The sequence below is a fragment of the Rhamphochromis longiceps genome, linkage group LG3 (assembly GCF_057381845.1).
Source record: "Rhamphochromis longiceps isolate RC_006_pf linkage group LG3, R_longiceps_female_GT1.1, whole genome shotgun sequence".
NCBI classification, from domain to species: Eukaryota; Metazoa; Chordata; class Actinopteri; order Cichliformes; family Cichlidae; genus Rhamphochromis; species Rhamphochromis longiceps.
Genome location: NC_140559.1, coordinates 32,559,897 through 32,574,406, shown reverse-complemented (window position 1 = coordinate 32,574,406; position 14,510 = coordinate 32,559,897). Strand labels below are relative to the sequence as shown.

Here is a 14,510-nt window from a genome sequence, read left to right as displayed (position 1 = left end):
AGCGGAGCTCCTCCTCCAGCTGGGCGAAGGCTGCCTCCCGACGCTCGTAAAGCTCGCGGTCTGCTGAGTCCATAGTGGTCAGGTCGTACTGTCACGGTCTGGCTGGGGCAGACCGTATGTGTTGCAGAGGAGGACTCAAACGCAGACCAAAACGTAGTGTGGATAAACAAAACAAGCCGTTTATTGAGGCTAGCAATGAGGGTAAAAATAATCGGGCATCGGTGAAAACTAAACAATAACCTAAACTGGGTGAACTAATAACAAAACATGAAAAAGCTTAACCATAGTGAACTGACATGGGTACCTGGGGATGAGACATGGATGAGCAGACGACCTGACAACAAATGACTGAAAGCACACGGACTAAATACACACAGGATGATGAGGGAAGTGGGAACACATGGGGAAACAGCTGGCACATATGAACATAATGACGTCACCGTGGGAGAGTAAAACTGAACACGATGAACACAGAAACACCAGACCTCTTCACAATAAAACAGGAAACATAAAGAGACATAGACATGACAACCCGAACTTGACAACGTAAGACACAGACATGAAACGAATGAAGAGCAGGGGAGATTTAACATAGTTGGAAACACGAGGGGGAAATAATAAGAACTAGAAACACCTAGGCATGATAACAAATGAACTTAGGAAACCTGACGGGCTTACATAAACTAAAACTGAAAACGCTGGGTCAACAGACCCAGGATCATGACAAAGTGAGGGTGTAGATAGTTTCTACAGAGGCTATATAAAGTGCTAGTGGTTGTGAGTGGTGGTTCAGTCCATGTTATTATTGTGTGTTTGAGGGTACAGTTGTCCATTGTGGGTGTGTGTATGTTCAGTCCATGAGTTTAACGTGGGTCAGATGTCAGGAGGCAGAGTTCAGGAGTCTGACAGCTGTGGGGAAGAAGCTGTTCCGGTACCTGGTGGTCTTAGTCCGGAGGCTCCTCTAGCACCTCCCAGAGGGCAGGAGGGTGAAGAGTCCATGCGATGGGTGACTGGGGTCTTTGATGATTTTCCCAGCCCTTTTCAGACACCGCTTCCTGTAGATGTCTTTCATGGCAGGAAGTGGTGCTCCGGCGATGCACTGGGCAGTTTTCACGACCCTCTGCAACGCCTTCCGGTCCGAGGCAGAGCAGTTCCCGTACCAGACTGTTATACAGTTGGTCAGGATGCTCTCGATGGTGCAGCGATAGAAGTTCACCAGGATGTCTGAGGACAGGTGGTTCTTCCTCAGAGTCCTCAAGAAGAAGAGGCGCTGGTGAGCCTTCTTGACCAGCTTGGAGCAGTTGGTCATCCAGGTGAGATCCTCGGAGATGTGGACTCCCAGGAACTTGAAGCTGCTCACACGCTCCACAGCCGTCCCCTTAATGTGGATGGGTGGATGTGGGTCAGCATTCCTCCTGTAGTCCACGATGAGCTCCTTGGTCTTCTCGGTGTTAAGCAGCAGGTTGTTTCTGTCGCACCACTCAGCCAGACGATCCACCTCCTCCCTGTAGGCGGCCTCATCGTTGTCACTGATGAGGCCAATCACCGTGGTGTCATCTGCAAACTTAATGATGGTGTTGGAACCATCAGCAGGTCTGCAGTCGTGGGTGAAGAGGGAGTAGAGGAAAGGGCTCATCACACAGCCTTGTGGTACACCGGTGTTCATTGTGATGGTAGATGAGCAGCGGTTATCCAGCCGGACATGTTGGGGGCGGTTGATCAGGAAGTCCAGTAACCATTTGCAGATGAGGGAACTGATGCCCAGGTCTGTCAGTTTCCTGATGAGTTGTGAGGGGTGGATTGTATTGAATGCTGAACTGAAGTCTATAAACAGCATTCTGGCGTAGGTGTTGTTGTTGTCCAGGTGTGAGAGGACAGAGTGCATTGCGATGGAGACTGCATCCTCTGTGCTCCTGTTCTGGCGGTATGCGAATTGGTGGGGGTCCAGGGTGGGGGGGAGACAGGATTTGAAGTGTGCTAGGACCAGTCGCTCTAAGCACTTAGTGATGACGGGGGTGAGTGCTACTGGGCGGTAATCATTGAGGCAAGATGGGTTGGAGTTTTTGGGTATCGGGACGATGGAGGTGGATTTGAAGCAGGCCGGTACCACAGCGTGGGCCAAGGACAGATTGAATATGTCTGTGAGCACTCCTGCAAGCTCCTCAGAACATGCTCTGAGAACACGCCTGGGGATGCCATCAGGGCCTGCAGCCTTGTGGACATTGATCCTGCTCAGCACCACTCCTACATCGGTGGGGGAGAGAGTCAGAGGTTGGTGGTCTGGCGTCATGTCTGCTTTGGTTGTGGTTGTGGGGTTCCCTCGCTCAAAACGAGCATAAAAGTTGTTGAGCTCGTTGAGGAAGGAGACATCAGAGGATGCGGGGGAGGGTTTGGTGGTCCTGTAGTCTGTGATGGTCTGGAGTCCTTGCCACATGCGTCGGGGGTTGGAGTTGGAGAAGTGTTCTTCTAAATTAGTGAGATAACATTTCTTCTCCACCTTACAGGTCATGAGCACTTTGGTGCCCGTTTGAGAAATAGAGACAAGTATTTCTGATTTGAGGCTCTCTTTTTCACAGGATCTACAGGATCCATGTATCATATGCAGTGAAGAAGGAAATTTATTAACGAGATAATCTCTATGGGAGTAGCATTCAGGTATTTGCTCTGCCCTGTGCTGGTACTGTAGATAACAGTGAATTAATTATATCCTTAGACTTATTTAAAGTGCTTTCAGAGAGAAATCTATCCCCGACTGCTGTGTAATCTATTATTTTAAATTTAAATGTTATTAGGAAAACAGGTTTTTCAGGAAATACTGTTAAATGTTCTGCATGACTGGTTTGTTGGTGGGTCAGTGATGACCTTGGGAGGCATAACCATTAAAGGACGCCGCAGGTCATCTACGTGGATCATTTTAATTTCCATCAAACAATGTCTTGTCCTTTTGTTGCTAACACATTACCCAGTGAGTATAAATATGGACATTAATTTCTTTCATTCAATACCATCGTTCCCTCGAAGCTGGACAGGAAACTGCAGGATCTAGGACTGAGCAGCTCCCTCTGCAGCTGGATCCTTAACTTCCTGTCTGACAGACGCCAAGTGGTCAGACTGGGCAGCATCACCTCATCCCCCATCACACTGAACACTGGTGCTCCACAGGGGTGTGTACTGAGTGTACTGACGTAATCGGCCTTAAAATGCGACCTTTAAGGCTGCAGACCCTGAATTGGGATACAGCCATTTAAACAGACTTGAACGCAAACAATCGCATGTCCGCCATTTCCTGCCCGAAACCGGGAGTGACGTCATTTTTGCGGAAAATGTAGTTCTTTTTACTTTTAGGCCTTAAAAGCCTATACTGGTGTTTTTATAAGTCATGTTTGACTTTATGCTTTTCTGAATAGTTTCTGGGATGCTTAGAAGTCGAATTGCACTGCTGGAAATAGTTTATTTTGATGCACATGCTGTTTTCTTTGCAGATTTGCATCATAGGATTGTTTTTCGTTTTTCCTGCAGTATATAAAAATGCTGTATCTCAAAAATAAAACTATGAACACACTCAAAATAAATTTCCTGTTGTTGTAAACTATTTTTTGCAACTTTTTTGTATTTAAAGTTTTGAGGGATAAGCCTGCCGATAATTTCTCCAAGTAGAAATTTATGTAAAAAAACCAAAAACGATTTTCAATTTTTTTGTAGTTTATTGCACTTTTTTGCAATTAATGTAGTTACTATGGACTTAATGCATACATATTATTAAAATATGTTGTAGGAAGTTGTATTGATGTATAGCAACTTGAAATGCTCCCAAAAATGGCTCCATAGCATGTAAAAATATAAAGTAAGCTCTGGTGGACTTGGTTCTATGGTAGGTCTTAAAGGGTTAAACAAGAAAGGCATAACCACAAGTGTTTACTAATATTTAGGTGATCAGATGAAGAGGAATGCAATAGGAATGCAATTTTCTCAGTGGTGTTACGAAACACCCACATACGACTGGTCTGACAAGACTGCAACTCTTGCAAACTGTATGCAGATTTCAGTTGTATAATCATCAAAGCAAAAAAGGTGGCTTCCACTCATAGTTGTGCTCCTGTTGCTTTAGCATTTTGTTTGTAGGTTTGGTGTTTGGGAATAATTTGAATGATATCCTGTAACAAGTTGAAAAAGCAGTGGGAATAAAACAAATAAAAAGATTTAATCTTCATTTATCAGTCTTTTCATTATTTCCTTACTTTGCATTTAACAATCTTTCCATTTTTGTCTCTATTGGAGCAAAGTGCCAATAGAGTGAATCTGTTCATCTCAGTCACTGTGATGAACAGAAACTAAAGTAAGCTGGTTTTATGGTGTAAAATAAAAAAAGTGCTTAATGTTTAACTAGGAAAAGATGTGATATAAGGTTGAACCACAATGACATAGCAATGTAATAGCAATCTGTAGTATTAGAATAATAAAAGGATAATACCATGCAGAGAGCATAAAACTATGATGTTCCTTAAATGAATGTATTCTTGCGGCATTCAAGACAATTTTAACCCCCTTCTTTCGGATGAAAGCAGCTAAATAACGAAAAAAAAGAAAAAGAAATATAAAATATAATTTAAAAAACTCTTTAAAAGTTCTAAGTTCAGCTCAGTTTGAAACCAAGTCATTCATGTACATCAACATCAGTGCAGAAGTATTTAACTCCACATAAGTGAAGAGAAAATTAATCTTTCTTACTTTACTTCTGTCCTGAAGCACTGACTTTACTGTATAACAAATGAATGGTGTTTGTATTGTATCTGCCATGTTTTGCAGCTGGGAAAGTTTGTTTGGGAACTTCCAACTGTGATGTCATGATACGCTGTGTGCAGGCAGACAGGGAAAAAGGACCCAAAATGCAGGACTCTCAAAGATGAGTGTTTGTGTAAACTGTGTGTTACAGAATAAAAGGCTGCAGGGGACACTGGTTCTTTGGAGTCAATTGAGTTCGAGGGCAAATGTGCTGCCCTGAGATCCTCCCCTTGCTAGCAAGTAAAACCGGTTAAGCTCTTCATCTTGCTTTCTTCATGGGTGATAAGTCTCTGAACTAGCGGGCCTGGTGAAGCGCAGACAAAACAACAACAACAACAACAACAACAACAACAACAACAATAATAACAACAACAATCAAAACAGCTCAACTAAAGAATCAGAACATAAATCATAATATAGAAAAATACCAAAATACAAGAAATGGAAAATGCTGGATAGAAATGACCCAGAACAGTGACAGTACCCCTCTCTAAGGGCTGGCTCCTTACAGCCCCAAACAAAACAACAGACTACCATATCCGGGTGGGTGGTGGAGAGTACAAGACGGAGGGCTCGGACCATAGCCAAAATTGAGTCCACAGAGACAGCTCAGGTGGCCGAACCGGAGGCCGACAACACAGAAGTCCAAGCATTTCAGGTGGTCGACCCAGAGGCTAGCGACCACCATCTTTGAGACGCGTGGAAGATGGCGGTGATAAAGCAGGTCCAAAGGCTGTCTGTGGCGGCGAAGAAGTCCAGACAGCAGCCTGGAAGGTGGCTGCCAACACTGAGCCAGACGTGGATGAGGCGGTGGCCTGGCAAGCACACGACCAGACAAGGCAGGACCAGATGATGGGGTGGCAGCCGGAAACGAAGGAGCAGGTGGATGGATCGCTCTGACCCTTCAGCAGGGACTGAAGATGGCTGAACGGGCCCCTCAGACCCTCCAGCGTCGACAGGCTGCTGAACGGGCCCTTTGGGCTGGCTGGAGCTGAGCGGCTCTATCTATCTATCTATCTATCTATCTATCTATCTATCTATCTACACTCAACAAAAATATAAACGCAACAACTTGTATTTCACTCAGTCCAGTGTCGCATTCTCCCTCATTCATGGATGTGTATTTCTTCGTGTGTTTCGCTGTATATTTAGGTTTTGCAATTCTAGTTTTGTTTCATTTTGTATAACCTGTACGCCTGTAATTAAGTTGTGTTTTTGAGAGTCAGCCCTGCCTGTGAGTCTGCTTTTGGGTCCTATCCTGCCTGCTGCGCACAGCCAGTTCATGACACAGTAGAGGTATGATCAAGCATTTCCAAAGAGCTGTTGGACATTTACATTGTCTAAAAATGAAAGCTTATCCTACAGACTATATAAATAACATTTGTTTTAATGTCAATAGTGTAGCTACCATATTAATTTATTTTAACATATTTTGCATCAATGTGAGCATTGGAGGTGGTGATTAGAGCCAATCCTCATTGTGTCCCACCTTCATTAGGTTAGTGAATATACGTATTTTCGTAAATTCAGTCTAGTTTCATTTGTATTGCAGTCGTGTCAAGGTGCATTATGATTCTAACCTTTGAATCTACTAGTACTACTACAAACTGCCACCAATTACTATTCCTACAAGTCTTTATCAACTACACCACCAGTTACTACATCACTTGTGATGAAAAGAAGTAGCATATAGCAAACACTGAGTCCATAGTATTGGGATATTCAGTACAGATTTGAGTGTGAGACTGCTTGAATTCAAGGGGTGCTCACACCAAAATGCCAAAATATCACATCATTGCAAATGGTTGCAAATGGTTACCTGTCTCTCTGTGTTAGCTCTGCGACAGACTCTCACCCTATGGTAGCTAGGATAGGCGCCAGCCCCCAGATAAACAGATAAAACATCCTCAGGAGCGTCCAGCAGATGTTGAAAGACCTCGGCCTCCTGAGGAAATACAGTCTGAATTGGCTTTCTTTATACAGACGCTGCGTGTCACTCGATGTGTCATGAGAGTGTCTCGTTCACAGAGTCTGACGAAAAGCCACAGGCTGATGTAACGGCAGATTTCTTTATTCCATATATTGATCACATATTTTAACAATTTCACTATAGCAATAGTAGAATCATGTTGTCACCAGTTGTATGCATGTAGAATGTTATCACAAGTGGGCCTCCTGTTTATTGCACCTTCACAGGGGGGCTATTGTAGAAAGTGGAACACATCCAGGCGCCACATTTAAGGGATATTTGACAGGTGCTTGTAATTTTTTCTTAATGGAGAAGCGGGATCAAGGATTAGCTGAAATGAAGATATTGTCATGGTCTCACCAGCTGATCCCGTATTGGGCAACATGTGTTTTTGTTGTTTTTGCTCTTTCTCCCTCTCTTTCTCTCTCTCTCTCTCCTCCAGGGGCAGTCTTGGGACCCAGGGCTTGTTTCTTTGTAAATATGTTTGTTGTCTGTGTGTTGTGTTTTGGGTAGTCTCCCTTCTTTTCGCCTCCCCTTGTGTGCTTTCGTTCGCTCTCCCGGATGTTTTGGACACAGCGCGACCTCTGCACTAATCCATCCAGAAAACTCACACTGACATGTATCACCAACTACTGCTGAAAATGTTAACAAAAAAATAAAATATAGAATTAAAAAAAACTTGACAAATGTAATGCAGAGCAAAGATAATGTTTGAAGTCCCAGTACGATGTGGAAAGGAATTTAATTTCTTTGTTACTGGCAAACCGGTTAGCCCTGTCTTCACTGCAAATTACTGTCAAACAGACAACCATGAAACATTTCCTCATACTACAACATGTCCCAGCCTACTATGACTTTCTTTTGTGCAGAGACGTTCTCACATTTATCATGCCGCTCTCTGCGCTGGTGTTGATGCTGCTGGTCTGCAGTGTTCAGGCTAATTTTTACAGTATAGTGGTGAACTACTATCCACGTGGCAATGTTTCAACAGGATCTTCCACTGTAAGTACACTTTCTCAAAAGACAAGTATATTTACTTTGTGAATTTTGAAGGTGTTTAAGTAAACACATCTTCACTGTAAATCTGCAGGGCATCCTGTATTACAAGTTGGGCTACAGCTCCTGCTTGTATAGTTTGCCCTACTCCATCGGTGGTCAGACACTTGTTTTAGACAAGGTCGACGAGGAGAGTATAGGAGAATGGTGCCAAACTGAAGGAGTCATCTCTCGGCTTTTTTCCAGCAACTCTATATTTTCAATTCCGTGAGTGCACACATACGCTGTACATAATTACACATGCATAAATATGTTTTTTGTTGTCTGAGGGGGAATGAACGTTAAAAAACCTCCTCTGAAAAGTCATTCATTTCTATCACAGGGTCTCTGGCATAGACTGGATCTTTGGCATCAAAAATGGCATCGTATCATTTAAAATTCAGGCTCTGGTGGAACTGAGGATCCGCTCTGACATCGGCAAAGCCAACACATCACCACAGACCACTATCATACCAGCTATCAGGTCAGCCCTGTTTGTGCCTCCATTCCTTTTTTAGTATTTATACACAGATACATGCATTCATACAATTTTATGTGTCACGTCTGGCACTTTCATTGCTTTTCACAGACTAATTTGCTTTAAGATGGAAAGTTTCACCATAGAGAAGGAGAAAGATAGAGAATGCTACAAGTGAAAATTAATCTTTGGTCCAAGTTAATTTTTGCAGTTGTGAAACTTTAACCATAAACCCAGAACAGCATCCAGGCTGTGGGTGTACTGAGCAGCTATCAAAATGAATAAAAAATTGTGTCAGATATTTCATGGAAATGAATGCAAATAATGGAAAATGAGTTTGTTTGGTTTTTTAACTTTCTTTCAGAGTTCCGTCAAACTGTCCAAGAAATTTGAGCCTGTTGATGTTTGATCCTGATGGAGACATAGTGAAATGCAGAAATGGAGATGCATCACTCTCAGAGTGTAGTCCCTGCACACCACCGTCTGTCCTCAGCCTTTCACCAGTAAGTAACAGCTATTTTTTTTTGTCACTGGAGACATGTTGGCTCCAGTGTCAGATTAACGAACTGACCTCCCAGCCCATTGTTCCTCAGTGGGCTGGTTTCAGTCATTATGCAAATGTACTGTTTATAAGCTCGGAGAAACCTGCAGTCAGCTGAGACTGAAGAAGTCACTTGGATGAGTGACGAAACGCTACGTCCAGATGAACAGAATCAACTTTTGGAGATTTACTTACCTGGATGATTGAGCATGCATCAAGATGAGACATGTTGGCATAGACAACAATGCTTGTTCATCATGTCAGATCAATATATCTGGCAAAGACAAACAAAAAAAGCCTGCTTTTTGTTCATTTAGATAAGTGTAAATTATGTGAAATGTTGCTTTTTAGTAAGTAGGAAATATTTGTGCTATTTTGTCTTCATGGCCCTATTTTTATCTTCTTGCAGTCCTCTTGTACTCTGTCATTCAGCCCCACAAACAGCAGTGATGAAGGTCCGTATGCGGTACAGCTGATGATAGAGGACTTTCCCAGACAGAACATAACGTTGACTCAAACCAACGGGACACAAACAATAATAACAACCAACGACGCTATCAGCAAAATGCCAGTTCAGTTTGTCGTGAGAGGTACAAATAATTTCTCCTGGCTCCTGCTTAATGGCCCTGTTATTTTGGCCTTTTGATTTTGGCCACCATGAAGCTAACGTTTACTTTATCCTTACTGCAAGAAACCCAGAATTTGTCAAGATTTAAACAACTTATCTTTACTTTACAACTTGGCTGCTTATGAACTTGGAAAAAGCTTTCGCTTGGCTACCTGTAGATGAGAAAAACAATCCTGGTGGACCAGTTAGAGTTTCTGTTCTTAAAAAAAAGTCTTTATTATTGTCATCACTGCTTTGTGTGTTGTTTCAGTGGATCCTGCAGTGCCATCGTGCACAGAGGGACTCTTTCTACCCATGTTCCTGCCTCCAACCCCAGCCCACAGAACCCAGCTCTACACCTACGTCAATCAGTCTCTGGCTATCAGCATCAAGGCACAGACACTTAACTCCACGTAAGTAGATCTCTAAATATAGAATTAAAGGCTTTATTTGTTAAATTACCAGTGATTAACACATCCTGCAGCACTGACAGTTTCTAAAATTAAAATGTAGCTTTAATGCGCAAATCAAACCTGTTTTTCATTTAATCAGATCATGAATCTTATCTTCTGAGTTGTGTAACTTTAGCACTTCTACGCTGCGCTTCTACAGACAGGTTTGATAAGCCAGCAACCCAACCGGTTTTATACTGATGTTAGGATGTACTAGCACTAGGTTAAGCTAAGACAATTAAAGAGAAAAAAGAATAAAAATAAACATCTTTTAAGCCAAAACTGAACCATGTCACAGGTAAATACCTTTTTCTGTTTGAAGATGGGGAACTTTTGAGAAACTAACTTTTTTTCTTGTTTTTGTTTTTTTTCTTAAAGGATCTCTGAGCTGCTGTTCAGCGCGCCGCACACAGTAACTCAAAATCAAACAGGCCCAGGACAGTTCACACTGACGTGGACACCATCTGATTCAGTAGCTGAACAAAGCCACCCCATTTGTTTTGTTGTCCAGGCAGTTTTAGGGTCAGTATCCTGTTTCATAAATATGATCCTATACAAAAACTATTGAAATTTTCATTAAAAAAAGTGAAATGGAACAACTGTAATTTGCTGAATATGTTGCCCTTTTTTGTTCACTCATGATATGTGTCCAAACTGCATTCCTGTAAACCTTTTCACACTCTGACATTATAATTGTAGCATCAAAACAGTCACAAAGCAGACATAGCGAGAAACTGAAATTCACTGAAGACAGAACACATATGTTTTTTAAATACCTTTGAGGAATAACTCCATAACAGCAGACACCTGCGTAGGTGTGAAAAGATTGGTTTTGAAAGTAGAGCAGAAACAGATAAATACTGCAAAATGCAATGTTTTGTTGTTGGTTTTTTTTTTTTTTTTTTTACCAAGAGCTGCCTCAGCAAGTTAAAGATTAAGGAAAAAGAGAAGAGAAAGAAGAGCAACATAATGAGTCCAGATATCATATATAGTCCAGCTGCAAAACAAAGCTTTTATTAGTGACAAGAACAGGAAGATCTAAGACTGGCCAAGTCAGTTTCCACATTTAAACCTTTAAGTACTAAATAGAATATCAGTTAATTTGACAAATTATAACTCATTTAATGCTAAAAATGTCATTATTCAGTCTGTGCAAACCAGTAGGACAACAAGTCCACAGCATCATACACATATCCCCTTAATAGGGCATATACACGTTATCTTTCCTTTCATAGCTGATTCATTATTTGGTGCACACTATTTTGTTAGTGTCTCATGATCATGACTGCTAAGGGTTGAAGGGTACTGAGGACACATTTTATCTGCTGAAATCCTGCTTCACCGGAAGAGCATTTCCAACAAAGATACTAAAGTTCAATGGTTTGTAGACTTGATGTTGTGACTGCATCAAAGGATTATATTTTTGTGTTTCTTATACTTGTAAAGTTACTGATGCTAATTATAAAAGGTAATCATAAGGTACTAATTTTTCTTGTTGTTTGACTTAAAATCAAAATAAATCAAATTGTAGCAAACTAAATATCTACAAGTTAAACTCTCTAAACATTAAAAAAGATCATTTAAACAGGTTACAACACGAAAACATTGAAAATATTTTTTTTTAATTTAAAACACAATTTAATAATGGCTCTATTGTACTGATTTATTTTCACAGTGCAGCCAAGTACCACTCTGAGCTTCGATGTGTCATTGTGACCGTTAGAAAAGGTGAGCAGTGCATTAACATCCACTACTAACAACTGCACAACTGATGCAGTTCATGAGTAACCGCCGTTTTGACTTTTTACAGCATTGCCAACTCCATCACCCAATACACCAGAGTGTGAGTATAAAAGCGTGGAGTGATGTTTAACACTCAAAGTTAGTCTTATTTGATAGATTTAGTGAATAAATAGAAAATAGCAGAAGAATAAAATCTCGTACTTGTGTTAAGGATGAGTCAAACCAAAAACCCAGAACTTGTTGATAGTTTCCCTCATTCCAGTGGAATCGCTGCATAATTGCTCTTTGCATAGTTCAACTTTGGTAAACATTTGCTCACTTTCAAACCACCCACTAACTGCAGAAATTTAATTTTCAGCTTCATCCACTAGAGGGCAGAGTGGCATTTAAACCACTAGCGCTAGCAAGCTTAGCTAAAAGGCTACATGCACACACCTGGTAATTATTGATATGTATGTATGTATTGATATGTAAGAGACCAATAAAATATTAGAATTTCACCTCAAGCCAAACATAAAGTTCTTGGATAGGCTAGAACATGCAGAACTCTATATCCTTTAATTATTGAGGCTGTAGACCAAAGTGTTTATTTGTACCAGGTTTAAAAATGTTAAATTTAATTCTGAAGTTTGGCTTCTGAACATGAAAGTCAATGGCCTCAAGTGCACATTGTAGTCAAGAACTTTGTTTATTACAACTACAAAGTAGACTTGATTGTGACTGCAAAGTGTTCTGCATTTCAGTGTTGAGCCCTGGAGTAAGATGACTTACTCCAGGGCTGCCAAATGAGCAAAAGTGACCTTGAGAAAACTCTTACAAAATTTATCTTAATTTCTCAGTACTCTTAATGGGAAAAACACTGTGAAATGATAAACAAAGTGACAGAAAATAAATAAAAACAAATATTGTAGAAAACTAATTGTATTAGTTTTACAAAACTATGTTTGAAAATACAAAAATGACCCATCTCTAATGACATGAACATAAAGTTGTAAAGGAAATGTTATGATTAGATAACTCAAACAAATCAAGTCAGAAAAACATTCTTGTTGGTTTAGAGACATTCTAACATTCTTTGTGTTTCTAGATGTTGCAGCGCTGAAAATGAAGTTTTCCTCGTCGATGGATTTATCTAAAATCAATACCAATGTCTTCCTAAATCAGGTCAGACTTATATCCAGTCAGAAACCAAATAAGCGTACCAGTGAACTACACCCCTGCAGTTGTAGACATTACGATAGAAACAGCTTCTGTGAGTGATTACAGAAAAAAAAGTTCAGATCACAGTGTGTGTCTGAACTTTTGTCTACGTTTGTTTTGTTTTGTTTGCCTTCACTTGCTGTTTTTTGGCATTCAGGCAGCACAAACACTTTGAGTTGAAATATCAAATTCAGTATTTTTAAATTTGTTAAAATTTCTGTAGAGAGGAGCAGGACTGTGAACTGTAATAATTACATAATTACCATCAGAATTACCTGTGGAATTATTGCATGGCTAAACTGAGCCATGTCCTAACTGACTTCCTGCAGCACAAATGTTTAGGAAATGTGGTGTATTCATGTATACAGTGACTAACAATTGTATTAGACCACCAGTCATAAAACCAAGAAAACAAAATGTGTTTAAAATTAATATTGCTATTCATTAAGCAAATAACAATCGGGATTGACATTTTTCAATTCCAACTTCTCTGAGAAATCTGAAATTAATCAAGCATGAAAATCAACAATGAAAACTAATTGGTCTCCTCATGAATGCAAGTAATTAATTGAAATGTAGGATCTTAATCCCAAAAATTAAATGTCTTTGCTTTGTTCTTCAGCTTTATATATGCGTATGTATCTAGGACTGATAACTGTTCTTAGATAAAACAGTTAGCAGAACTATAAAGTAGCATCTAAATGTGAAAGAATCAGAGGGAGAATCTAGCTTTACATCTTTTAGACTTTCACCTGTTTATGCTCAAGAATTAAGAAAACCTGAATTGTTCACTCAAGATATACATTACAAAATATACATTTTCTCAGTGTAAAATAGTAAAACTGTTTTGTAGATGAATTGTTTCTCAATCCACTTTCCAAAGAAAAACCACACCTGAGAGTGTGGTGATGTTTTCTCACTGTTCCTTCTTCCTCCTCAGATTAAACAGAAACTGCAGTCATACGGACTGCCTGATGACATCAGTCTGCGCCTCATAAGCAGTGTGCCACAGATTGGTGTAACTGTGTCCTCTAATTCTACAACATGAACCTGAAGTCCTGCGTCTGCATGCTCTTTCTTCACTGTGTATTTACTAGTTCAAGACTTTTATGTGGAAAGATAATAAAAAATATTACTTATAACAGATATTTTTGCACTAAACAGGTCTGTCATATAACATTCTTTATAATATTAAATTTTTAAAGGGATCTTTCAAGGTTGAAATTTATGTTTACTATTGATTAATCCTTCTTTGTTCTTTCTTCCAATATCCTTGTCTGGTGGGCTGTGTTCTGTATGCAAGTGGTCGTGGAGGATTTTTTTAATCATATTTTTTACATGAGTGTAAGGTTTGTAAACTGGTTTTGGGTGAATCAGTTTCTTATACAGTCGTGTTTATTTGTTTGGCTTTAGAAAGCTGTTCTTCGAAGTCATAGCAGCCAGTGGCTGGAATGAAAAAACAAACAAAAAAACAATCTCAGTCACATTTCTGACTTCAAATTATTTTTCCTACAAATTAAATCAAAAGTTTTCTTGTTTTCTAAAACATAGACTTAACATCTGACTTAGGATCACTGATGACTTAGACCTCACAGAGTTAAGAAAAACAGTTTTTGCATCCATTTCTTTTTAGCAAAAATTTTATTTTTCTTTTACCAGGTGAAAAAACATCAGAAAAGAGGAACTACAAACACCAAATATGC

General features: G+C 40.1%; 1 protein-coding gene across 1 annotated transcript; it reads left to right on the top strand.

The window, feature by feature from the left end:
* The first annotated feature begins 7,638 nt into the window (after positions 1 to 7,638).
* Positions 7,639 to 13,904, top strand: LOC146674173 (uncharacterized). The gene is made up of 11 exons (XM_085402366.1): positions 7,639 to 7,753; positions 7,842 to 8,014; positions 8,130 to 8,270; positions 8,629 to 8,767; positions 9,215 to 9,395; positions 9,684 to 9,825; positions 10,243 to 10,386; positions 11,540 to 11,592; positions 11,675 to 11,707; positions 12,695 to 12,771; positions 13,748 to 13,904. The coding sequence occupies exons 1-11, from the start codon at positions 7,640 to 7,642 to the stop codon at positions 13,853 to 13,855; spliced, it is 1,305 nt and encodes a 434-aa protein (XP_085258492.1). The 5' UTR covers position 7,639; the 3' UTR covers positions 13,856 to 13,904.
* Positions 13,905 to 14,510: the final 606 nt, after the last annotated feature.

What these genes read in the sequence shown, in the direction of transcription:
- LOC146674173 (XM_085402366.1), top strand. Translation starts at nt 7,640, where the DNA reads ATGCCGCTCTCTGCGCTGGTGTTGATGCTGCTGGTCTGCAGTGTTCAG. An exon ending in CTGTCCTCAGCCTTTCACCA is followed by an intron (nt 8,768 to 9,214) that starts GTAAGTAACAGC and finishes ATCTTCTTGCAG; the next exon opens with TCCTCTTGTACTCTGTCATT. An exon ending in CCAATGTCTTCCTAAATCAG is followed by an intron (nt 12,772 to 13,747) that starts GTCAGACTTATA and finishes CTTCCTCCTCAG; the next exon opens with ATTAAACAGAAACTGCAGTC.